Source organism: Nycticebus coucang, chromosome 17 (genome assembly GCF_027406575.1).
Source record: "Nycticebus coucang isolate mNycCou1 chromosome 17, mNycCou1.pri, whole genome shotgun sequence".
In the NCBI taxonomy this organism is placed as follows: Eukaryota; Metazoa; Chordata; class Mammalia; order Primates; family Lorisidae; genus Nycticebus; species Nycticebus coucang.
Window position 1 is genome coordinate 82,236,751 of NC_069796.1, and position 27,795 is coordinate 82,264,545.

General features: G+C 45.5%; 1 protein-coding gene across 1 annotated transcript in view; it reads right to left on the bottom strand.

The window, feature by feature from the left end:
• COL23A1 (collagen type XXIII alpha 1 chain) overlaps positions 1 to 27,795 on the bottom strand; it is a 349,419-nt gene that overhangs the window by 319,777 nt on the left and 1,847 nt on the right. Inside the window, exon 2 of the mRNA XM_053566582.1 lies at positions 5,717 to 5,783. Within this exon, the coding sequence (XP_053422557.1) occupies positions 5,717 to 5,783 (67 nt within the window). The remainder of the gene's footprint in view (positions 1 to 5,716; positions 5,784 to 27,795) is intronic.

Here is a 27,795-nt window from a genome sequence, read left to right on the forward strand (position 1 = left end):
AAGACAAAGCAATTTGCCCCACGCCATGCTGCCTCTTGGAGTTGGAAGTGGAGCTGAAACTCTGGTAAAACCTGACAAATCCCCAATCTGTCTACAGTCCTCAGCCCAGAGCCACCTTAGCCTGGCTGGCTAGCTGTCCGTGGAGTAAGACTGAAACAGTCACTTTCTGTTTGTATCTACCCAGCTACATCCATTTCCTCTCCTCTGGGAACAGCAATCCAACCAGGTTTTCAATGGCAGAACCATCCTTCCCCACACTATGTGGTTTTGGTATTGCCAACCCTCCCCCATATCTGTCTCCCCTAGTTCCTAGAATAGTCACAGGACCTGAGAATGGCCACACAACCCCAACCCAACCCATCAACATGTCCTATCCTTCGGGCCATGGAAATTTTTCAAGTATGGGACCTGCCCCAAGCCAGGCAAACCAGAGTCAGTTCTGGGATTTTTTTTTTTTTTTAAATCATGGTAAAATACATATAACATAAAACTGACCAAAACAGTATACATATACACTGACCCAATACATATAACATAAAACTTGTACCATTTTAAAGTATACAATTTCATAGTATTTCATACATTTGCTAATTTTTGCAAACATCACCAATAGCCATTTCTAGGACTTTTCGTCTTTCTAAACAGAAACCCTGTACTCAGTGAACAACAACTCCCTGTGACTTTAGTATGCTAAGGCTGCCATAAAAACGACCACAGACTGTGAGGCTTAAACAACAGAAATTTATTTTCTCTCACGTCTGGAAAAGATGTCCAAGATCAAAGTGCTAGCAGGTTAGTTTCTTCTATGGCCTCTCTCCTTGGCTTGCAGATGGCACCTTCTCCCCGTGTCCTCACGTGGTCATCCCTCCGTGAGTGTCCAAACCTCCTCTTCTTAAAAGGATCTCCGTCACACTGGGTTAAGGCCCACTCCAAAGGCCTTAATTACCTGCCTCCAAATATAGTCACTTTCTGAGGCACTGGGGGTTAGGGCTTCACAATACGAACGTGGGGGAAGGCCACAGTTCATCCCATAACACTCCCCATTCTCCAATTCTGGGTTTTTTGAGAAAGAAGCGTGCTCTGTCTGCTGGTTGTTGAGCCGGCTGCTGAGGCAGAGAAGAGCTGAGAGAGAGTGAGCCCCAGAGCCTGGACAGACCCAAAGCCAGGTGGACCTTGGGCTCTTCCATTCCCACAGATGTGAGCTAATAAATTTCCTTTTTTGTTTTATCAATGTAACCTTAATGTCCTGATGCTTGTTGAGTGAGTTAATATTAAGGGCCTCTTTCTCCAGAGTGCCCATAGCTCTAGGACATGTGGGGTGGGACCACAAGGCAGCTATTTAAGTGGCAGAGTTAAGATTCAATTGTAGCCTCTCAGGCTGTAAGGTGCTGGTTTCGACCCATCCTTAGGGATGCTCCTTTCACAGCACAGTGGAAGCTGGGCCTGGGCTGGCATCTCCCACACAGCAGGCGTCAGGGCCTACCTGAGCCAGCACCCTTCCTGCAGCATTCTGCAATTACTGCCCCCAGGTTGACCTCTCACCATAGTCTGAGGGCTCCTGTCCTTCCGGCCACCACCCCTGGCCTGCAGCCGTGGCTGGCTCATGGCAGGCAGGTTTCAGAGAAGGACACCAGAGCAGTAGGCTCTGCCTGGGGCCTGCCTCCCATCACAGGAGGGATGCAGCACGGTCTGTGTGAACACAGGATGGGAAACAACCCAAATGTCCTTCAGGGGCATGGCCAAGGACATTACAGGACATCCCAACAGCCCAGGAAGATTTCATCATTGCATCACTGAACCCAAACAAGGCAGCACCTGCTCTCCGTGACACAGACCATCTCAAAGAGAAGCTGCAAATTGAAAAAAGACAGAGCACAGGAAACAACACACGATGCCAACTGTGTAAGAAAGGAGGGACTAGTCACTGACGTCTGTGTACACAGATACCTCGGAAATCGGCTGTCCAATGCCATGGCCACTAGCCACGATTTTAACTAAAATTAGTTAAAATCAAGCTTAACAATTCAGTCCCTCATGGGTGGCTAGAGAGACCACAGTCCTGAGCGGCACCACAGAACAAATGTCTCTGTCACCTCAGAAAGTTCTGTCGGGCAGCCCTGCTCTCCAGGGCCGCATGGAGAAGTAAAGGGCCCCTGGCGAACTGGGGGAGGGGAATTATTTAGATTTAAAAATCTAAACATACTTTTAAACATTTAAATACACAGGTAAAGTCACAAAAGAGGGTCTTGGACAACAGAGGGACACTGGCAAGCCTCAGGTGGTGTCTCCAGTGTGGGAGTTGCCTGCTAGGGGAGGAGTAGGCGTCTTTTTTTGAGCAGGTGGATGAGAAAGAGCAGTGACAGTGACAGGACAGGGCTCCCAGGTCTCGTCCAGTTAGCGCTGCATCTGAGTTAGTGCCCGTGTGTCTGAGTCCAGCTGCCCCACATCTCATTCCTCTCAGCAATCTTACGATATCCTCCAGGTAATTATCGCTCCCATTTGTTCTCAGTCCCCAGAGCTGCTGCAGCAACAAAACACCACAAACTATTATAGGTGGCTTAAACTGACAGCAGTTTATTCCCTCCGAGTTCTGAAGCCCAGAAGTCAAAGGTGTTGACAGGGCAGGGCCCTCCCAGAGGCTCCGAGGGAGAGTCCCTTCCACTCCTCTCTCTGCTTTTTGGAGGCTGCCAGGACTCAGTGCTCCCTGGCTTGTAAATGCATCACACCAACCCCTGCCCTGTTGTCACGGGACCCTCTAGTCTGTGTGTGTCTCTGCATCTCAAATTTCTCCTTCTTGTCTCTCACAAGGACAACAGTCATTCAATTTAGAACCTACCCTAAGTCTTGGATGGCCTATTCTATCTTGAGATCCTTAGCTTATTACACCTGCCCAGACCCAATTTCCAAAGGTCACATCCACTTATATTGGGAGGTAAGACTTGGACAAATCTTCTTTTTTTTTTTGAGACAGACTCTCACTTGGTCGCCCTGGGCAGAATGCCATGGTCTCATCATAGCTCACAGCAACCTCAGTCTCTTAGGCTCAAGTGATCCTCTTGCCTCAACCTCCCAAGTAGCTGGGACTACAGGCACCCACCACAATGCCCGGCTAGTTTTTCTATTTTTAGTAGAGACAGACGGCATCTCGCTCTTGCTTAGGCTGGTCTCAAACTCCTGAGCTTAAGCAATCCACCCACCTCAGCCTCCCAGAGTGCCAGGATTACGGGTGTGAGCTACTGCACCATGGTAGACATATGTTTTTGAAGGATATAATTCTACCCACTGCACCATTTTATAGACAAGGGGTACAAGGCTCAAGGGCCCCCATTTGCCTGAGGTGACAGAGCCAGCTGTCAGGGTCCAGCCTCCTGCCACTGACTCCATTAACTCAGGCAGGAGAGAAGTACCATGTGCCACCAGGAAGCCTGCCACCACAAACCCTGCCACCACTGCAGCTCAGCCTCACAATGGGTGACGTAGCCAGAAGAACTGCACCTTCTCAGGCCTTGCTTATCTGACTGCTGCAGGATAGGATCTGACAGAAGATTACAGTCTCCTGGGCCCAACCAGGCCCCGGGGCTCTGTGGCTATCTCAAATCAGGTGGGAATGCAAGCTCCAGAGCGTGGTCTGCATCTCCAAACTCCAAGTCTGTGGGACAGATTGGAGCCAAAGAGTTTAGGCTTCTGGGGCTGGAGACAAAGGCCCCTGTGCTTTTTTATGATAAGGGTGCAGGTGCCAGCCTCTGGGGTTTTGTGCTGGTGAGGGCTCTGGTCTAAAGGGCTTGAGTGAGTGCTCAGATTTGAGGTGACAGAAGAGAAAGCCCAGGCATGGACATGGGTGTGCAGAGGGGTCTGGCTGAGGCCAGCGCCCTGCATCCCTGAGGTCCACACTGACCATACCGGCGGGGACAGCAGCTGTGCACTGATGGCAGCAGGGCTGCCCAGGGAGCAGGAGAGGTCACCTTGCCCTCCTCTCAGCGGGGCTGGAGGTTTGAACCAGCCCTTCAGCTTTCATGGTCTTTCTGAGACCCTCTTGGAATCTCTCTCTTCAGAACCTCTGCTGCCCTCCTCCTGAGGGAAGGTGCAACACGAAACTGCCTCTGGGTCTTTGGCTTTAACCCAAACTTTCTCCATGACCTCAGAGAGGCCCCCAGAGAGCCCACTCCAAGGCTGTTAGCAAGTACTGATAAAGACCCTTGCAGCTAGAAGGAGGCGCACCCAAGATGGGGCCCAGCTCTGTGCCAGCTCCTAGCCTCCTTCTCCCTCTCTCCATCTATTGAGTGGATTTAGGACTCTCAACCTTTCCCTCAGCAACCCACCCCAAGAAACCCATTTCATATTGTCATCCACATCAAACCCACAAGTACAAATAGCACGTCCTCAATTCCTATTCCCGTCTGTGCTAGTTCGCAATGTCAAAATGTTGAGTACAACCCACTAAACTGATTTCATCTCTCCTGAATGTGCCGTAACTCTCGGTTTAAAAAATACTGATCCACATAACTCACATGCGTATACCTCCAAACAACACCAAGGAAGAAGGAAGGGAAAAAAGAAGGGTTGTTCCCATTTGATGTATTTTCAAATCATCCAAAAATCCATTCATAGATCTGAAATTTTTCCTCTCATTTAATTGCTATTTCTGACTTCCTGATCTGCAAAGGGAGTTATTACATGTCATATCCTTTTTCCTCTTATTAAAACCTCAGTGGCCTTAAAAAGCCTGGTTTGAGCTCAATCCTAGAATCCTCTCCCCCTGTGCTCTCAGCGACAGAATGTTCATACCCTGAGATCCATCTACACAGAAATGTCAGGACATCTCCCAACGCTGGGATGTTCATGATCAGTGAGTTTGGTTTCTGGACCAGCTGCAGTGGCCTGAGAAATGTCTGACAACTTGACCAATGGAAGGGGAGGTGGTGAAGACACTGTTTGGCTCCCGTGTTCTCTGGCCCAATAACAAAAGTCACCTTTCCTTGCATATCGGGCAGTCTGAGCTACCTTATGATTTTCCACTTACTCACTGGTATTGGACACCAGCCTGTGAGAGGGTCATTCTAACCCCAGAAGTACAGGCTTAGAGAAGACACACCAAAATTCTCGATAATGGTCTGTACAAAGCTCCCCTGAAAACAACCAAAAGTTCTGCTATGAATCTGGATTTCAGCCACATAGATTAGGAGTCAACAAATCCTGGTTTATTCATGGCTATCCTGATCTATACCAGCAAAAGCCAAGAGAAACACAACAATTTGAATAATTCAGACCAAGTTTTCTGTTCCCTTCTTCCGTCTCCACCAAAAGAAACGAAAACAAAAGGCTTACATTCACCAGATTATTTATCTGCTTTCTGCGTGTCTGCCACAGAGCTCCACTGCAATGCTAATGCCGTGGGCATGAGCCTCCCCTGGGTGCCCTGTGAGATGGCCACTCCTTTCCTCCCACTTGAGCCTTATTCCAAGTCGTCTCCAAGGGGGTCTTACTTCCACCATCAACCAAACCAAGTTAGTTCATTTTGCCGGACACTCTGACGAGAGGCACTGCTGAGGACGACGTAGAAAGAAAAGGACCCAGGACAGTCCATGAGGTGTTAAGAGCCTGAAACCCCAGCCGATCCTCTGGACTGTTCATGTTCTTGGCAATTTTGAGCAAACAGCAGAAAGAAGGGACAGGTCTAAGAAATCAGGAGCCAGCAAATCATGAAACCTTCCCTTACCTGGGGGGCAGACACATTCCGATGGTGCTTCCCGAACAGTCCGGAGCTTGACCAGTCCATCCAACTTCTGCGCCGAGAAGAAAAGGAAAGAAAAACAAAATGGGAATGAGTTTCAGGGCAGGGAGGGGTAAAAGTGGAAAAATCAACAAGAACAGATGTATCTGAAAGATCTAGCATGATGGTAGTGTTTTCAAGAACATTTCATAAAAGATCATGAAATTCTATAGGCAATTTTAGAGTAAGAGGAAAAACAAAAACATTAAACAGTTACTGGTGAGTCCTTGAAAAGAAGGCGGCAGGTCTTCGCTTTGCTACATTTTTGGATATAATACCAAGAGTTAAAAACACCAGGAACCAGCATCCTGCCAATTAAGAAAAGCCAAAGTGGGGCGGCACCTGTGGCTCAGTGAGTAGGGCGCCGGCCCCATATGCCGAGGGTGGCGGGTTCAAACCCAGCCCCGGCCAAACTGCAACCAAAAAATAGCCGGGCGTTGTGGCGGGCACCTATAGTCCCAGCTACTCAGGAGGCTGAGGCAAGAGAATCGAGTAAGCCCAAGAGTTAGAGGTTGCTGTGAGCCGTGTGACGCCACGGCACTCTACCCAAGGGTAGTACAGCGAAACTCTGTCTCCACAAAAAAAAAAAAAAAAAAAAAAGAAAAGAAAAGCCAAAGTGACCATTGGTCTTTGTGCAGAAAGCCGGCACATAGGAGGGCCTGGTCTTTGGGGCAGCTTTCTGTACTCACTAGACCTCCCCAAATGTCCTCCATGGTGGCCCCTTCCAGCCCTCAGCCTCGGACCTGCAAGTCTAATCCAGCCTGACGACATTCTCCTTTCTTTCTTTTTTCCATTTTCCTTTCTTCCTACCAGTGGGGCTCCTTGGCCTAGAAAATTTGGTTCAGTATAATTGAACAATAATCTCTACAATGCCCAGCCCTGTGCTAGATTTGGGTGAAAGGAAAAAAATGACCATAGAATTAGAGTCAAAAGTGACAGCTACACTGCAGTGGTAACTCACAAGGACAACTTTGGCAGGCTCCTAGCCTGACTTGACCCTAGGGGCAACATCTGAGACCAGAATTAATCCCCCTGCCTCACAGATAAGGGGAAGTAAGCTTGAAAAAAAGAAATTTGTCCCACATCCCAAATCTAAGTTTAGAGGAATAAAATGATTGGCTCCTAATCCACAAACTAGCCAGGACTTGAGTCCTGGCAAAGATATACAAAGCATTAACCTTTCTTTGGGGGGGACCCCTAAAAGCCCTGTGGGAATGAGCTACTCTGAGAGAACAGTGCAGGATCACAGTCAGGAGGGGCCCTTTAGACTCAAACAAAGAACAGTCATTTGTAAGCACTGCTTCCGGGGCAAGGCCGTCCACCCCTGGTCTGAAGCCCTTTACCACCAGGGCTGAGATTTTCACTATATGGAGGCCCCCATGGAGCCTTCTCTGCCCCTGCAGGGCACCTCCTGCCACCTGCAATGCACCACCAGCTCTATGTCCACCTGCAGCCCCAGCCTCATCTCACATGGACGGCTGTGAGAGGTAGGGGGCTGCACTGGTCCTGAACACAGGCTACATGAAGATGTCAGCACCATGGTGGAAATAATACCACGCCAGCCAGAGGGTGCTCCAGGGTGGCACCTTTAGATGCACTAACAGCTCTACCCTTGCTGTACCTCCCAGTCCTGGCCCCCCAAGGCCCTGAGTGTACCCTAGAAATCAAGACCCAGCTGGGCCTCAGGATGCTGTCAGCTCCCCGCCCGGACTGCCTCCTGCCACAAGCTCCTGCTCTGGCCCAGTGACCCTGTAAGGTGGCCTGAGCCAGCCCCCAGCCTCCAGAGGGCCCCTGCAGCTGTCATGGGCTTCCACAGATACCACCACCCTGCTCTCCCCACACCCAGGTCACCCAGAGCTTGAGGGGGGCTGAGGCATCCCCCTCCCCCTGCCACTCCCCTCTGAGGTGAATGGGAAGCCCTTGCAGAAGCTTCAGCCACCCTCAGAACTCACTTTTCCCCACTGGATCTGCAGATACTAAAACATTTCAAAAGGCACTGAGATAAAGAATCTAGGCTCCTCGTTTAAGGTAATTTGTTCAAGAAGCTCTCATCTGTTTCTATCAGTGCTAGACACAATACGAAGGACTCCACACCAAGTTTACCTTTTTAACAAAAGCATTTAACAACTGCTATCACATCTGGGCCTTTCTTCTAAAGGGGAGGGGAGCTTTATCAAATACCGATAGGAAACACATTACTTTCAAGCTACTCTTATTTTAAAGTAAAAAGTTGGGCTAGAAACTATTGATGAAAGAAAAAAATATGTACTGTTTTAAGGCTAGCAGCTGGGATGGTAGGTTACTGGGATTGAGTTTTTGTTTTGTCATTTATCCTAACTCCTCCTGAGCATTTGCTTTTCTAGATTTGAGGGCAAATCTGCAATGTTCCTAGTCCCTTTCCTTCCCCCACCTCCAGGCCCCTAACTTTCTGTGGGTTTGAAAACGTCCCTACTATGAGCACAAAGTGAAATGTTTGACTTAGAAACCCAATCCCACAATCTTGACTTCATGCTTTTTTTTTTCCCCCAGTTCTAAGAAAATAACTCTTTTGTGTCCAGGTTTATAAAAATGATTTAAAAGCCTCAACATTTTACATTCAATTATCTGACAGCACCCCCAGCATCTGCAAACAATCTGGTCTTGGTTTTACATATGCAAACAAGTCCTGACTCTGAAAGTAAATAAAGGAAGAGTTTCTGAAAAGATCAGAGACTCTGGGGATTCCCTTCCAGAAGTGACTTGAAATTTAAGGGGAGGGAGCCAATAGCTCAGGGAAAACTCATGAAGGAAAAGCATGGTTTTCAAAACAGCAGCACATGGTCAGACCATAAATTTATTAATGAGCTGTTGGAGCACTAGTCTAGAACAATTCACCAGATGTTTGATCACATCCTCAAATGGGTTTGCTCTGGTGAAATATAGATTGATGTCCAAAAAAGGGATGCAAAGATTTATCTCTGTAAAATGCTACAAATAAGCCATAAGAGACATTTCTATCCTTCCACTGAAAATTCCTATGCCAGGGAATGTATCCCATGGACATAAATCAGGAGAAACAAAAAACTACTATTCATGAAGGAGCTGCAGGGCAAAGCAGTGGGGGACGGTCAGGTGAAGGATGGGGAAGGCCCTTGATAACTGTCAGACGTCAGGAAACAGCAGGGTGAAGGCTGCCGCAACAAGGACTAAGTTCATGGTACTCTAAAGAAAATGTCTTCATCTACCCAAAACTTCAGGCACAGGGGAGGGTCTGCTACCAAACAGAACCCAGGGGCCGTTGGGATTATGGTGACTTACTTCTTAAAAGTTCTCTGTGTTACTGTAATACTGTCTTCCCAGTAAAAATAAAAAACCATGGAAGTAGAAGAGACAAGGTGAAGGCCCTGCCAAGGGTGATTTCTGAACAATAGACAGATGATTCTGTCTCCTTAGAAAGACCCAATTCCAGGCTCAATCCTGTTAATCCACACCCATCACAAATGCCAGGCAAAGGCTTGCCAACGGTCAAACTGCTCAGCCCCGACTCCTTCCCCCCCCCATGCCAAGGGCCCCTGTGTGCATTCCCAGTACTGTCTCACCAGTCCTCCCAACATCTCCTTGAGGCTGGGACTATTACACACCCATGTATAGACAGACAACTGAGACTTAGACTAAGTCCAGGGCTGGACTTAGCAACTGATTCCAAATGCGAAGCAAGGCAAGCTCTGCTTATGCACAATTGTTATGTCTACCAAAAAAAAAATGTTTTTAAGTTGCTATCAAAATCCAGGCCATGCAAAACCATAAGGACAGAGCTCAGTACAGAGAGGAAGTAAGGAGCAGAGTGCGTGCAGGAGATTGAATATGATTAAATACAAACTCAGAACTGTTCATATGGCTCTGGGGTCTTGGACACTACGAGCATTTGTCAAAGTCCTCACAAAGAGTGAACTTTAATGGATGTAAGTTAAAACAAACAAAAGTCAATCAGTTTGCTGGAGAATCCTAGGCTAGACTGCAGGCTACGACAAATGAATCTAACTATTTAGTTTGTGTGAATAACCTCACTGGAGACTGTCGGGTAAATGTAGTTGAGCTAAGTTACTTTGCTAAGTAGTATTCTGATTGAAAACCATAAGGCTGGAGACAAAAGGGACCTGCCATGAAGACTGTACTCTAGTAGTCCAAGCTGTTCCTCACAGAGGTAGAGGTTAGCAACTGTGAAGCTACTTTGCATATTAGGGTTGAACAAATGAGTAAATGAACTATAAGTAATGACAGCAAGGTTCCTCATTGTTCAAGAAAGAAAGCGAGCATGAACCCCATTATGCTGGATCAGAATCAGAGGCATGTTTGCTCTGTGCATAGACAGACACTGTAAGGACCACGAGGAGAGTTCCCCTTGGCCCTCTAAAGGCTTGCTGAAACATCAACTAAAAAAAGGAAGATTAATTGGTATACAAATTTATTTAATGTGCATACACAGGAGGCTTCAGAATAAAGACCCAAAGATACGGGGAAAATTGCCACATTTTTGTGCTGAGGTTCAACAAACTAGGAACAGCCAGGTAGAAATATGATTAAATACAAAGGTGTGATCTAGTGTTAGACCAAGTGGGGAAACTTAGCAAGGCCTGTCTGTCTAGATTCTTCTTGCCCTCTCTGAGCAAGAATTCTTTTCTTCTGGATATAGGGCAGGACCATCTCTGGAACGTAGTTCTTAAGACCTGTAGTCTTGCTCTGTCACCCAGGCAAGAGTGCAGTGGTGACATCATAGCTCACAGCAACTTCGAACTCCTGGGCTCGAGTGATCCTGCTGCCTCAGCCTCCTGGGTAGTTGAAACTACAGGTGCATGTCACTATGCCTGACTAATTTTGATGCTACTTTACATGTTAGGATTACAAATAAGTAAATGAACTGTAAATAATGAGAGCCAGATTTCTCACTGTCCAAGAAAGAAGAATAGGGTCTCACTCTTGCTCAGACTGGTCTCAAATTCCTGATCTCAAGCAATCCTCCTGACTCCCATAGTGCTAGGATTACAGGCATGGGCTGCCCTGCCCAGCCAAGGTAATTTCTTGATGGCCAATTTTTACAGAGAAATGAAGAGGGAAAGTCAGAGTAATATTTTTAGGTTTCATGGGTGGCTTTGGGAAAAAGAGGTTCTGGTTTCTATGACTTACCTTGCGGAAGAGGGATCTCTAGTTTCTACGGCTAGCCTCAGGGGAGAATGGGAAGGAGAGACAGGAGTGCAGGAGAAAGTCAGAGAAAAACTTTTGCTTCTGAGGCCTTCATTTTGGGGTGCTGTTTTCTAAGCCCCAACATTATATACAGAAATAATTATAGATATATGTATATAGAGAGGTCAATACACATGCATAGATACCCAACCTCTATCTGCAGAGAAGGCCTACAAAGAGTGACACCCTAGTACTAACAAATACACCCAGAGCCCAGATCTTGGTTTCTAAATACCACTCTCCAATAAAGGAAACCAGGGCTTTTTGGAGAAATGGCTGATTCTAGGATCAAAGTAGGAAAAATATGAGAGGAGCCTGGAGCATCTTATAATGCCAGAAAAATAAAGAAGTACCTTGTAGTAAGAGGGGGGTGATATGCAGGATGTACATCAAAGAAACATAATAACCAACCTGAAGAAGCTGGAGTAATTAATGCTGGAACAATTTAAGCAACAAAATAAATAACATAGTATTGGCTTATAATCCATACAGACATAAAAGATTGATTGAATAAATAAATGTGGAGAAGAGACAAAGCTTCCATGTAGATTTCAAATAATCTATGTAATACTTCCCCCTCCAGGAGGTGGCGCTAAATCCCCCTCTCCTTGAGTGTGGGGTGGACTTAGCAACTTATAATGCAGAAATTTGGCAACTAAGTGATCAGGTTAATTATCACCAGAGATAAGTGACACTGACATAATGGACCCTTTGATATGATGCCATGAAAGTGGCCATCCACTTCAGTGGTGTCCTTTCCAAACACACATAACCTAGTTTTATCATGAGAAAAATCAGACTAGCTGAAACTGAGGGACGTGCTAAAACCTGCCCTGTATGTCTCAAAATGATCTAGGTCATGGAAATCATAGAAAGACTGAGAAATGATCATAGATTGGAAAAGACTAAGGACACATAACTAAATGCAAGGTATTCTGGATGGATCCTGGAATAGGAAAAGGACATCAGAGTCAAAAACTGGTAAAGTCTAAATAAGGTGTATTTTAGCTAGGGAAGAAAAAGTAGCAGAATCACAAAGTCATTTACCACCAACTAAGGTGTAGCTCTGTTATTTTTTAGAACAGACCTTTTTTTTTTTTTATTGGAGTCAAACTCACACAATCATTAACATTAACCATTTTAAAGTAAACAATTCAGTGGCATTAAGTAGATTCATAATGTTGCAAAATCACCTCCTCCAGCTAGTTGGAAAACATTATCATCATCTCCAAAGGGAATCCTGTCCCCCTCCCACCAGCCTGAATAGCAATCACCAATGTGCTTTGTCTCCACAGATTCACATACTCTGGATATTTCACACAAACAGGATCATATGATTTGTGACCTTTTTGTCTGGCTCCTGCACTTAGCGTGATATTTTTGAGATTCATCGACATTGTAGCATTGATCGGTACTTCTTCCATTTTTATGGCTAAATAATATTACATTCTATATTTATACAACCACTCACTTATCCATTCTACGAACATTTGGGCTTTTCCACCCTTTGGCTATTGTGAATAGTGCTGCTATAAACAAGAGAGTACATTTATTTGAGTACCTATTTTCAATTCTTTAGCGTGTAACCTGGGAGTGGAACTGCTGGGTCATGTGGTATTCACATTTAACTTTTTTAAGGATTCACCAAACCCTCTTCCATAGTGGCTGAACTATTTCACACTTCCACCAGTAATGTATGAAAGTTCCAATTTCTCCATATCCTTGCCAATAGATCCTAGTGGGTGTGAGGGGGTATCTCACTGTGGTTTGGCTGTATATTCCCCTAATGACTAGCGATACTGGCATCTTTTCATGTGCTCATTGGTCATTTCCATATCCTGCTTGAAGAAATGTTTGTCTAAGTCCCTTTCCCATTTTAAAATTGGGTTTTACATCATTTTGTTGAGTGGTAAGAATTCTTTCTAAATTCTGGATGCTAGATCCTCATCAGACATGTTATTTGCAAATATCTTCTCATATAATAGATTTTTTTTTTTTGAGGAAAGAGACCTTATTCTAGTAAACAAAGACCTTATTCTAGCAAAACAAGCAAATGCAGCTTTCAGTATTAAATGAACAAGGAGACAACTTGGGTTTCACAGCAAAAACTCCTGCCCAGGTACATGACTGAGTAATATAGCCGAGCCCTGACTGAGGCAGGTGAACTCTGAAAGTCCCAAAGTTCAAAATGGGTAGATGTGGGGGAACTCAGAGTTCATGTATGACCTCTCCTACCTCCAATCAAGACACAATACAGGTGTGTATTAAAAATCATCTTGAAAATTGGTGGAAGTGGTCCTAGGCTTCCACCTGTCTTCACATTAGTCTTTACTCAGATCTTGCTAGATCAATAATAACTACTAGTGAATTTGATCTGATCCTGTAGTTAATAGTAATGGTAGTGTTCTATTGATGTGTTACAAACTGGCACAAAACTAGCAGCTTGAAACAACACACATTTACTATTTTATAGTTTCCATGGTCAGAAGTCTAGACATGGCTGTGGTTGGTCCCACAGGCTGAATGGAATGGGAATGAATCAGCTGGGGGCATCTTTCTGGAGTTCTGGGTCTTTTCTCATGCTCTTGTGGTTCCTCGTGCTCACAGATGGAGGTCCCACCCTCTATCTGGCTATTGACTGAGGGTGGCTTTCAGTTCCCCAGAGGCAGCTCACAGTCCTCTGCCATGTGGCCCCTCCATCCTCCATCCTTCACCTCTTTTACTTCAGGAAGGGCCCAGCCCTCTATAGGGCTCACTACATAGTCAGGGCCACTGGATAATCTCCTTTGATATTAACTCAAAGCCAAGTGATTGGTTAGTAACTCAGTCATCACAGAGCTATCCCTCATATTCACAGGTTCTACCTACACTCAAGGGGAGGGAATTACACAGCCTGTGTACACTAGGGAGCAGGAAGCGTGGGCCATCTTAGAATTCTGCCTGTCATGGTGACATATCACAGTTCATGTGTCACTTCTGACAAATGTAGTATGATTAGATATATATGTACAGTGTATTTTTCTATAAAACCAAGATGATTCCAAAACTTTAAAAAGGTTGCATCATAGATTTCCATTTCCAGGCAAGATGGAATGACAATGGCTAAGATTTACCCTCCTGCCTAAACAACTATATCAAAAACAACAACAAAATCCACAATTAAAATATGTGACACAATGGTTTATAAGACACTGGTACCAGTCAGGGAAGTACAGTGATCTCCGAGACACAGAAGCATCCAGAAATGCAGGGTGGAGAAAGACAGGCGGGACTTGGCAGCCTCCCTGAGTTGCCCAGATGGGGCTGGGAGTCCACAGAGACTGAGAGGACTGAAGAGAGACAGCTGCCCAGAGAGCCAGAGCCAGAGAGCTCCGTTGAGGGTCTCCCTCTCCAGTGTTAGGCAGGGCACTAATCAACACCTGTGGGCAGGGAAAGAACCACCAGAAGGATTAGAGGGGACAGCAGCCAGCACTCATGCAGGAACAGGCAGAGTGTCTGTTCCCTCCAGCCAGCACAGTAAATCTCACGCTGAACTCTCATCCTGCACTGAGGGGAGTTCCAGGAGGGGTTGCCTTAGCAGCGGGGAGTAAGCAGTCCCACCCAACAGACCTGAAACAGGAGACCCCAAAGGGTCAAACTGTTCCCAAGTAACTGAACTGCCACCAGAGAAAGCCAATGAATATGTAAGACATGCAAAAACACTCAGCCCTCTACCCCAGCTCATCCAATAAGAGGTTACCAACAGGAAGACAGGCCCCCTGATGAGCAAAAAGCCAATTCAAGAAAACAGACCCAGAACTGGCACAGATGTTAGAATTAGCACACAATGACAAAGACCTTAAAGCAAGTATTTAACTGTATTGCCTATGTTCAACATGTTAAGTAGGAGCAACAAAGATATTAAAAAGACCTAAACTGAAATTTGAGAGATGAAAACTGCCATGTCTGAGAAGAAAACTACGGAGGAGGGGATAAATGGCAGAGGAGACTTTACTGAAGAAAAGCACATGACCTTGAAGATGGCAGTAGAAACTACTCAAAATGAACACAAAGAGAATGAATTAAAAAAAAAAAAAAAGGAAAAGAAAAAGAGAAATTTGTAGACTGTGGGACTTCAAGTGGCCTAAATATGTATAATGGGAATCTCTAAAGGAGAGGAGAGAGAACAGAGTAGAAAAAAATATTTGAAGAGGCTGGGCACAGTGGCTCAGGCCTGTAATCCTAGCACTCTGGGAGGCCAAGACAAGCGGATGTTTGAGTGGAGGAGTTCGAGACCAGCTAAAGAAGAGTGAGATCCCTGTTTCTAAAAATAGTAGGGCATTGTGGCAGGTGCTTATAGTTTCAGCTACTCAAGACGCTGAGGCAAGAGGATCACTTGAGCCCGAGTTTAAGGTTGCTGTGAGCTATGAAGCCAGGGCACTCTTCCAAGGGGGACAAAGCGAGACTCTGTCTAAAAAAAAATAATAAAATAAAAGGGTCTAAAAATGGTTCTAAATTTGATGAAAACTATGAACCCACAGATCCAAGAATCTCAACGAAACCCAAGCACAATAAATATCAAGAAACTGCACCAAGAAATATCACAATCAGATTGCCTAAAACCAGTGGTAAAGAGAATCTTAAAAGTGGTTAGAGAATGGTTCAACCGTCTATATTATATGGACAATTGGAACTCTCATATACTGCTGGTGGGAACAAAAAGTAATATAATGGCTTTAGACCAGTGGTTCTCAACCTTCCTAATGCCACAACCCTTTAATACAGTTTCTCATGTTGCGGCAATGAAAATAATTTTACAGTTGGGGGTTACCACGGTATGAGGAACTATACTAAAGGGTCACAGCATTAGCAAGGTTGAGAACCACTGCTTTAGACAATAGCTTGGCAGTTTTTTAAAAAGTTAATCATATTCTGGCACCGCTCATATCTCAGTGGTTAGGGCGCTGGCCACATACACTGAGGCTGGCCAGTTTGAACCTGGCCTGGGCCAGCTAAAGCAACAATGACAACTGCAACAACAACAAAAATAGCTGGGCGTTGTGGCGTGCACCTGTAGTCCCAGCTACTCAGGAGGCTGAGGCAAGAGAATCGCTTGAGCCCAAGAGTTTGAGGTTGCTGTGAGCTGTGACGCCACACCACTCTACCAAGGGTGTCATAGTGAAACTCTGTCTCAAAACAAAAAAATTTAATCATATTCCTATCGTATGATCAACCACTCCAATCCAAGTTATGTATAGCCAAGAGAAACTAAAGATAACAAAATGAAGGCTGGCACATGCATATTCATAGCAGCTTAATTTGTAATAGGCACAAACTAGAAACAACCCGAATGTCGATCAGCAGGTGAACAGACAACCGTATATCCATATAATGAAGTAATACTTAGTAATGAAAAAGAATCAACTACTGGGTAAAACTAGTTATTTGCAGAACCATTATACAAAAATATCAAAGAATCTTTCAATAATCATGCTGTATAAAAGAAATCAAACTAAAAAAAAGTGTGTTATTCTAATCATATAAAAATCCCCCCCAAAAAATTGATAGTAACAAAAAATCAGTGGTTTCTGAGAGGGAGGAAGGGAGAGAATTCAAGGGGTGGGAGGCAAATTTGGAGGGCAGTGACTATGTTCTTTAGCTAGATTGTGGAGGTGACTTCACACTTGTGCACATATGTCACAACTTATCAAGTTGCATATTTTAAATTAATAGAGTTTACTGTATGTCAGCATACCCCCCCAAACACCAGACAACAAAAAAATCTCTGGCCATGGATTCCATGGGTGTGGATAGTGTGGCATCACATTGAACTTCAGATTCCACCAGTTTGGTGCCAGGTGAAATCGCTCTCTGGCAGAGTCATAGCGAAGGCACAATGGGAGACTGCCTGACCCAACCCAGGCATTTGGCAGGAGCTGGTAACTGTCCTCTAGGTTTAATCTCTAAGTTTAGTCTCTGAGTTTAATCAGTGACTCCCATGGGCACACTGAGTGACTCTCCTCCAAACCACATCAGCAAACATATTTCCTTAAGGGTCTTTGCTCAGTCCTGAAAGACATTAGCATGTTTTGAAAGGGTTGGTCTACAAACAAAATGTGATTCTTCAGTAATCCTTAATTTATGTTCCCATTCATTATTTTTTCAAAGACACACATCACTTCCTGCCAGAACTCGCTTTCTAGGTTTCACCACACTGGGTTGACAGAAGGAAATCTCATCCCCAGCCTGGAGGGGGAACGTGCCGTTTCCATCACAATGTTTGACACATTGAGACCTCCCTTCCCTGCCTGCTGCTCTGCCTCCGGCCCCCACCCCTGCCCACACCAGCCAGGCCGGCTGAAATCCCCTCCTGAGGAGGCCCTGGTCCTCTCCATCTTGTCCGCAGCAAATGTCTGGTCACCCTAATGTGCCACACCTCAGCTGATGGTGTAATGGGGTGAATTGGGTCACCCAACCCCAAATTCATAAGTTGAAGTCCTAACCCCCAGAATCTCAGGATTTGCCTAGATTTGAAGATAGGATCTTTAAACAGTGATTAAAATGAGGCCATCAGGATGGGGCCTAATCCAATGTGACTGGTGTCCTCAGGAAGAAAGAGATCCCACAGAGGGAAGACCATGTGGGGTCACAGTGAGAAGTTGGTGTTTGCAAGCTGAAGAGAGGACTCAGAAGAAACCAACAGACCCTGCCAGATGCCCTGATGTCAGATGAATGAGCCTCCATAACTGTGCAGAGAGGGATGCCTGATGTTTCAGCCCCCAGACTGCGGTCCTCTGAGTACTGTGGTTAGCCCTAGCACACTAACACAGACAGGGTCCCAGCCCACCCTGCCTCCTTTAGATTCCACGCCAGACCCCAGGGAAATGCTGTGGGAGGTACAGAGTACCTGGGTACAGAGGAGGGTTTAAGGACCCAACCAGAGAGGAGTATCCCAATCCTTGGCCCACAGGGACAGCCTTTAGGGAGATGGATGAGGTGGGACTTGACCTGCCTGGAGCAGGGAGGGGGCGGGGCTCAGACAGCAAAAAGGGCTGCGCTGACAGGGCTACGACGAAGGGGCTGAAGAAAGCCACCCTTGGCAGGGCTGACCATGCCAGGTGACGTGGCACCTGCTTCCTGCTCATGGAGTGGGAAGGAGACAGGGCCTCTGTCCCCTAGAAGGGCAGCCACCTGAGTACAGACAAGCAAGGCAGGCAGCTGGTAGGAAGGGAGGGTGTGGCTCTGTCCGCACAGAGACCCGTGCAGCAGACGCCGCCACCCCTTTTCCAGAGCAGGAAGTGGGAGCTCAGAAAAGCCACTTAATTTGTCCCAACATACTGGGCGGTTCAAAGGCAGCTCCAGACTAAAACCCAGGGCTCTCAACTCTAGAGCCACAGCATGAGCCATTCAGGGTCCAGCTATGGGGGCTTTCAGGGAACTTGAAAGGCACAGTTTCTATGATGACAGATGGGATGAGGTCAGGCTGGTCTCATGTGGGCACATTATAAAGTCTCAGCACAGCACCATATGTGCACACAAGTGCACACACACACAACTACATATGTAGTTGTGCATATGTAGTTTTGCACACCCACATGGTGCACATGCACACACATACTCATATATATGTATACTCACGCATACACACCAACACGTGTATACACACAGACGCATGTGCGTGCACACACATACACACTGACACGTGTACACATGCACACTGACATGTGGGTGTGCACACACACGTACACACTGACAACTGTGCACTCACATACACAGACACATGCTCTAGTCCCCTTGACATCATGGGAACTTGTCCTTCACGTTCATTTGACTACACCAAAACCTGAGTCTGAAAACAAGATGCTGTAGGTGACAACAGCCCATTTGGCACACAGAAAAGTAGGTAAGATAAATGGACGGATCCTGCTTTTTGTATGATGTCTCTCCCTGGAGACTCAAAGTAGAGTACATTTTATTTCAATTATCTTTTAAAAACACCAGAATCCATTCTAATTGCTTTATGATTTATTTCGCAACTCAAAATTGGAAGCAATTTCCATTTTAGAAATTGCCACTGCCCATCTGAAAGTCTGTCCACATCAGGAAAATAAAGGTTTCCTCTTTTACCAGTGTGAATCAAAGCAGATGCGTGGGAAGCCTTTAATTTACCAGGTTGACCACGAGCATCCTAGGGTGCTGGTGCCACACTGGATAACCCCCAAACCAGACTGACTATCCTGTTAATTAAAGAAAACTGATTAGTGTTTGAGAGTTCTTCCACAGTGACAATGATAATTTTCATGAATAATTTGATTTGTATATTAGTCATAATTGTGTCATATTTTAATTAAATGGAAAATCTCATTCTTCTCAAATGAGAGACCAAAAACATAGGATTATGTAGCTAATTCAGTCCTTGCTTTCCTTCAACAACCAAGTCACATTTCTCTGTTCTTTGAATCAGAGACTGGGTACGTGTTAATACCTTTTTTGTTTCTGTATGGTGTCAGTAGGATGGTAGACCCCAGTGTCACAAGGATCGTGAGGTTAGCCAAGTAACCACAGGACCTCCTTTCCAATTAGCAAACAGACTTAGACATTCCTTCTAAATTCAGTCAAAGAAAGCATTCCAATAGGAACAGCCATTTTCAGACCATGCATGAGGTACTGAGTGCCTGCTACTTACACATTGCCTTGTTTATTTCCCCCAGAAACCTTGGGAGGCAAGCACTGTCATCCCTGTTTAACAGATGGGAAAACTAAGGTTTGGAGGAACATTCATTTACCCGAAGCCACACAGCTGGGATGTGAACCTGGGTCTGCTGAAAGCTGAAATCTTCCCTGCTGCTCTATAAGCATCCATCACTTACAGATGTCTGTAAGGACGTCCACACTTGCAGAAAAGCTGCTGCTGATCCTCAGACAAAATTGTTGCTCTCACTGGCTCAGCCACGAGGCTGTGGAAAGGGCAGGGGATGAGGAGCCAAGTTTCCTTCGTTACCTGGGCTCAGGTGTCTAATCAGGAGCCAGTCACTGCCCCTCTCTGGGAGGGCAGATCTCATGTCTCAGGAGGACCGTGTGGAGGACAGGAGAGAGACTCAAAGACACATGAATCCTCTGAATCCCCAGCCTAGGGGTGCTCGGGAAGCCCTCAGTAGTCTCCCCTGTGGCCCCTAGGAATACACTAACGTGACTTTCTTTAAAATTACATCTGCAAACTTATTTTTTCTCCTAACGGTTCATGCTTAATCCTGAAATATGTTTCTGGACATGATGGAGGGATGTTCTCCGAGTGTCTGTGTCAACAATTAAAGATTAATCCCCATTCTACACATGGAGAAAATTGAATGGGGGAGAGCTGGAGGTTGTGTGTGGCCTCTGGAGAGCTTTCCCAAATGGAATCACATTTGTTCCCTTAATTAGAAGCCACAGGGAGGACCGAGCACAGTGCCTGGCACCACTAAATGCTCTCCAGAAAAATTTCTGCACCAAACCAATAAATGAACCTAATTTTGAGATGAAAGATTGAAACATTTTCTATATCTTATTTTAAGGCTTTTTCTTTGTTATCAACTGTTTTTGCTCTTAACAACACTGACGAATACAACTGAAATAAAAATTCAACTAAAAGATCTATTGAATCCTTTAAGACCATCATAAAACTTGAAGTACGATTTTACAATGGTCCAACAACCTCAGAATACCACAGGAGAGACACATCTGTCATGGACAAACTTGGATGTCTTAAAATGAAAACAAAAAACAAAGCCCCAAAGACATTGTACTTGAGCCAGTTATCTCTACATCCCAAAGAATAACAGAAGTAAGAAACTTCCCTCAGAAAACCACGGCCTGTACCATCACCTGTACTAACAAATCTCCTGGGGGAGGCCTAATGTCTTGTTGATAGTAGGATGCAGATTTTCTTGATGGGATACTAAGCAGTCATCAAATATGACCATAAAGATCATACGTCACCTGGAAAAAAATGTTTTTGATGTATGATTTAAATAATAAAGGCAAGGTATAAATAAGTGATGTGCCCTCTGTGGTTAAAATGAGGTGAGTCCATGGACAAAAATTGGAAGGAATTGGGCAAGAAGTTAAACAGTCCTTGTTTTAGGGTGGTTGGGATTATCAGTAACACTCATCATGTTAAATCAAGATGCATTTTTAAAATTTTTTTCTTATTAAATCATAGCTGTGTACATTAATGTGATCATGGGGCACCATATACTAGTTTCATAGACTGTTTGACACATTTTCATCACACTGGTTAACATAGCCTTCCTGGCATTTTCTTAGTTATTGTGCTAAGACATTTACATTCCACATTTACTAAGTTTCACACATACCCTTGTAAGATGCATTTTTTTTTTAAAGGAGGAAGTGGAAGGATAGCCAAGCTGGTGTGCCTTTTTGAAATCCTGGGTCTAAGCGCCTTATAAATGAGGGGGCCACAGCAGTTAGAGGAGCTGGAGGGCTAACAAGCACGTCGGGGCAAAAGGAGTGGGTATGCAGCTAGCTCCGAGCTCCACCTCTCCATAACAGTTGTCAGCACCTCATGGGGTGCTTAGAATTACAGTAGAGCCTCCATAGCTGACCACTACCCTACACTGACTACCTCCCTAAGTTGACCTCGTTTTCACAGACCAACACGCACCACATATATGTATCAGTATAGTAGGCTTAGTTCCTTATGCTGACCACCTCTTTATGTTGACCAGTTGTTACAGTCCCTTGGGTGGTTAATCTACACAGGTTCTCTAAACATATTAGAGGAAAAGGAGAAATGTAGAAATCTGTAGTGTCAGGGAGGGCTCTTCTGAGATGCAGAATCAGACCCTTGTTCTACGAGGCCCTGAATGCAAAGGACAGAAGAATGCATGCTCAGAGCTGGCCTTCCCCTTTCCTGCCTGGTTCTCCTGACCAAGCCCCAGTGCACAGGAGACCTGAGGCTGGGAGGGGCTGACGACAACCGGAGACCACCCCACTCGCAGGCAGTGGAAGCCTTCTGGTCTGTCCTCTAAAGCCTTCCCCTCCATCCTGTAACGTTCTCCCCCTCTACACTCAACCTTCTGAAAGCCACCTTGACAGATGGTGCCAGGCAAGGCTGTGGTGATCTCCCAGCCACATTCATTTCACTGCTTCAGGCCCTTAGGACTCAGGATACCCCTAGACTCCCCGGCTAGGCCAGAGACCTCCTCTGAGAGCACTCTTATGGAGAACATTCCCTGGGAAGCTGATGGAAGTCAGCAGAGGAATGGACATGGGCCTTGTGGGCAGGTAGCTCTAACATGGGCACATCCACGCTGCCCCTGCTGAGCATCGCAGGGTGAGTAAACACGCCCATCTTTCCTACTCTTCTCTCCCAAGACACCCTGCAATGCTGAGGGAGTCCTGGCCTGGCCCTATGTGCCCTGAGGAGTTGCTGGGAGAGCTTCGTTTCTGTCCACGTGGAATTTATGTTCCTTGAGTTTTGTGTATCTCAAAACTTTCATAATGAGCCATGTATGAGAGCAAAACTCACCAGAAATCAAGTAAGGCGGAGAGGGAGGAGGGGATGAGTAGATTCACATCTAATGGATACATCGCACACTTTCTGGATGAAGGGCACACTTACAACTTTGAATACATAAATTAAAAAATATATGTAGATGTACGTATATATGTATATATGCAGGTAAATATGTGTGTGTGTGTGTACATAAAGTCTGGGCATGGGGGCGCACACCTGTAATCCTAGCACTCTGGGGGCCAAAGTGGCTGGATTGCTTGAGCTCAGGAGTGCAAGACCAGCCTGAGCAAGAGCAACACTTGTCCCTAATAAAATTGGAAACATTAGTTGGGTGTTGTGGTGGCTGTCTGTAGTCAGTCCCAGCTACTCAGGAGACTAAGGCAGGAGTATTGCGCAAGTCCAAGAGTTTAAAGTTGCTGTGAGCTATGATGCCATGGTACTCTAGCCAGGGTGACTGAGTGAGATTCTATCTCAAAAAGAAAAAAGAAGGGGGTGGCACCTGAGGCTCAAAGGAGTAGGGCGCCAGCCCCACATGCTGGAGGTGGTGGGTTCAAACCCAGCCCCAGCCAAAAACTGCAAAAAAAAAAAAAAGTATATATATATATATATACATATACATATACACACACACACACAAGCAAACTTTGTAGTTGAACCTGTGTACCCCTATAATATTCTGAAATTTAAAAAAGTGTCCTTTAGCTGGGTTTCAAGCCATGGAGATAGAATTTCTTCAGAACGTGTCTTCAGCTTATTACCAAAGCATCTGTCTCACTATTCCTCTTGGTTTTACCAGTTCCAAGTCCTCTCCCCTGGTCTTGTAATGACAGCACTCCAAATTGCCCTTTGGGGACCATCTTCCACTTCTTGGTCATTTTGGCTCCAGTAGAACTGACCATGCATACCTGTATACACACACTCTTGAGTCTGGCCCACTGCAGAGGCTGCTTGGCTGCTCTCAGTGGCCGGTGCAGGCAACCCACAGAGATGAACCAGGTGATCCACACCGGTCTGTAAGAGTGAATCCAGAAACTTCTGCTGGGACTGAAGGGAGAGAGATACTTAAATTGAAGATGTGAATCTGGGCTGCTGGCAGCTTCCCTGGCACTTGATGGGAAGAGTGAGGGGATCCTTGCAAAGTGCAGAGCCCAGACAAAGAAACACAAAGTCCAGGCACCTTTAGCCGCACCTGAGTAGACATATCTCTAGACTTGTTACTCAAGCCAATAAATTCTCTTTTAAATTTAAGCCACTCTGAGTTTGGGTCCTATCACATTGCTATTGAAGGTATAAGGATCCAAAGGCATCTAGAAAGGCTGAATCTACTGAGACAATGCTGGGCGAGGATAGAAGGGGGACCCTGCTCTGGGCACTGTGATCTACCAGGACATGCCCTACAAGGGGATTTGGAGGCCATAGTGAGACGCGTCTGCTGAGAGAGCCAAGGGGCGGGGTGGGGGTCACGGTGGGACCAGACCTGCCCTGGCACACCAAAAGGGTACAGGTACACCATGTATGGTCTCCGGGTACAGGTCTCCTTGGTCCTCAGCCAACTGCCCCCAGCCTGAGTATCCTCTTCCCCTCTCTGCAGAGTGAGGTGAAGTGTCACCGTGTCCTGTGTGCTGTACTGTGGACAAAGTTGGCAAGCAGAGCCCTACAGCGCCATTCTCAGTGCGGAGGCCACTCCAGCTGGTCACTTTCAGACAGAACAGCATCAGCTCAAGGTCACAGACCAAGATCTACAAAAAATGCCCCCCACACCCTATCCTCCTTAAGGTGAGAGCAGTACCATTTGGTGGCACCTGGTTGATACCATGGATTGTTCCTCAACAGCCATGGCCAGTTGTCCTAACAGAGACTCCATTCTGTTCTGTGGCAACGTGCCCAGCCTCAGGGGATGAATCAAGAAGGCCCAAAACCTCCTTGTGGCAACTCCACTACCCTTGCCAGTGACAGGGTGAAGGTGACCATGTGACCTAGCTCTGGTTGGTGGCTATAAAGGATGTCTGCTGAAAGGTGTTGAGAAAGCTTTCCCCTTGGTTTAAAGAAAAGAGAACCCCTTTCAAGAAGATGACTATTTTCTGCGCCTTCTTCCCTTCCACCCTAGCTATTCCTGGGTAAAGACACATGCTTGGAGCTGCAGCAGCCATCTCGCAACCATGAGGAAAGGACAAGAGAATGGCAGATACTGCCCAGCACCCAGGCATGGCCAAATCACAGACAAACCCAGGCCCTGCCGACTGTCTACCCTTTGAAAAGAGGCCAGTGCCCCATTACTGTGCACTCAGGTATTGTGTTACTTGGCATCAAAAGCATATTTACTGATCTATACTTTCCTCAACATTAATTACTGTATTTACTTGCTCATCGCTACATAAGTAGTGGTAACCACCATATGAGAGAAGAGGAAGCTGAGGCTCAAGGAAGTGGAAGAGGCGGGATGGCAGAGCCGGTAAACAGTGGGACCAGGTCTCAAACTCTGCCCTGCTATGAGAAACCCTGCTCTGCCTTCTGGTATAAATTCATTCAGCTTACAGACTCCCTGGCTTCAGGAGCTGCGCCCCAGATTTTCAAAGCCAACGTGGAAAAGTCCCATTCAACAATTCCAAAATATGTCTGCAAAAGAAATGCTCCAACAGTTGTCTCATTCTAAACATGCTGCTATTATTATAAAGTTCCTTAAACTGCAGCAAAAACAAAAACAAAAGTGAAGGGAGAGTAAGCATGCCAGGAAGTCATTGAAAGGAAAGTTTTTTCTTTGGTTTAGGAGCCAGGAAATGTCAAGGAAACAAATGTACCAACGATGTGCACTCCATTTCCAATTGTGCCATGGATTCAAAAAATAGGCACCTTGATTAAAATGGACACCACAGAGCTGTCCTGACACGTGGACAGACTGCCACAGAGGCCAAAAAAAATCTCCATTTGATTTCAGGTTTGACGATAATGTAACTAATATATATATAGTTGGTGGGAAGGAAGGAAAGTGCTCGAATTTTACCCAGTCTCTGGGCTTTTCTTGTTTTCAAACTGATTGGTCTGGACAATGAAAGGCCAACAGCCAACAATAAATCCAGTGTAAGCTAGAAATGGTCTCCTCTGAATACAATGAAATATTTCTTTAATCCTTGCATTAAATTTTTTACTGTACTATGAAAGCTGTGCACTCTAAAATTTAAGCTTTTGTAACACTATTTATAATATAACTATGGTTGACTAACTTAGGCAACCTACTTAAAGCACTTTAAAAGCAAAATATGAGATGTTTGCTTTGCATGAATATTTTCAGATCATATTAAAGATACTATCATTAATAGCTCTGACTCAGAAATCTTGGTTTTATATTCTGAAAACCATTTCTTCCCTTTCATACCATGGGAATGGTCTTTAATGATCATGAGTTCACATGAATATTCCTTTTTTGTAGCTACATTATCAGTCACATCAGCCAGTTCCAGAAAAATTTATTTCACAGTTCTTTTCCCAAAGGAACAAAGAGAGTGGGTCCCATATTAACAGTGGCTTTTGTTGGCTTATTTTTGTCCTGACATTAAAGTTCTATAGAGCTGCCAAGGATTTCTTTTCTTTAATTTGGACATGGTTTCTGCCTCTGATACTCTGAAAGTAAGTTTGTTGGTAGACAGACAAGCTGCAGCCACCCTCACATCCACAATCACTCCAGCACTGGCTAAAAAGAGACTTGTCAAAGAACAAATCAGAGCTAAAACATAGCTTTAGGTACAAATGTTCTTTCCTGGGTGGTGCCTGTGGCTCAAGGAGTGGGGCGCTGGTCCCATATGCCAGAGGTGGTGGGTTTAAACCCAGCCCAGGCCAAAAAAAAAAAAAAAAGAAACCCACAAATGTTCTTTCCTTAAGAGATTTGTCCTTTATAACTAATGCTTCAAAAAAGTACCCACATATCTAATTAAAGTCAATTACTGGGCTGGTCACTCACATCTGTAATTCTAGCACTTGGGGGGCTGAGGCAGGAGAATCCCTTGAGCTCCTGACTTTGAGACCAGTCTGAGTAAAAGCAAGACCCCCATCTCTACTAAAATAGAAAAATCAGCCCTGGCTTGGCGCCCTTAGCTCAGTGAGTAGGGTACCAGCTATATACACTGAGGCTGGCGGGTTTGAGCCCAGCCTGGGCCTGCTAAACAACAATGACAGTTCCAACCCCCCCACCCCGCCCCTCTCAAAATAGCCGGGCATTGTAGCAAGTGCCAGTAGTCCCAGGAGGGAGGGTGAGACAAGAGAATTGCTTAAGCCCAAGAGTTTGAGGTTGTTGTGAGCTGTGATGCCACAGCCCTCTACACAGAGTGACAGCTTAAGACTGTCTCAGAAAAAAAAAAAAAAAGAAAGAAAGAAAAAGAAAAATCATTGTGGTGGACGCCTGTACTCCCAGCTACTGGGGAGGCTGAGGCAGGAGGATCACTCAAATCCAGGAGTCTGAGGTTGCTGTGAGCTAGGGTGATGCCATGACACTGTCCTGGGCAACAGAGTGAGACTGTCTCCAAATAAATAAATAAAGTAAGTTAATTACCAGCTCCAGATTACGTGCTTCCCACAGAGTCTTGTCTCAGCACAGGAACTCACTGTCACCAGCTAGGCTGTGTACATTTCCCTTTAGCAACATTTATGAGAAAAACAGCTTCTGTAGCAGGACCTGCCTGGTGCCCTGGAAAAGGGCTGCCTTCTCACACAGGGACACCCAAACAACCAGAAGTTCAGCCCCAACTGTGTTCATGCTGTGCCATGTCTGATTCCCTCCTAGCAGGGAAAACCCAGGCTATTTACTCCTTGTTTAGCTAGTAGCATGATGTGTTAAATGGAACAATAAATTATCCAGTGGGAATCCTGGGATTCTCCATTTTCTCTTTGTCTTTCTATCAGGGGCAGGGAGGAGAGAGAGCCCACTAACTATCCACTAACTCATTAAACACTGCAGTTCACCCAGGTAAAATTCAGTGCTGCAGGTGGATACATGATGAAGCAACTGCAAACCTCTCCCTGATGAAGTTGAGAACTTAGGGATCAACACTCCCCAGGAGTGGCTGCCTTCCCAGGACACCCCTCCCTATTAGAATTGACATAGTTTGTAAATTCCTTATAAAATGGTTTTACCAGGATCTCTGATTTACTCAATCAGGGCTTACAGTTTACTTTTACCAAATAAGAGAGGCCTCCTGTTAGAAAGAAGGGCCACAGCTATGGCACTCTGCTAGGTAGAAACTCTACTGGCTTTTTTTTTTTTCCTGAGACAGTCTTAAATCAATTCGACATCCTGGTCTCTAGGGATTTGCCAAAA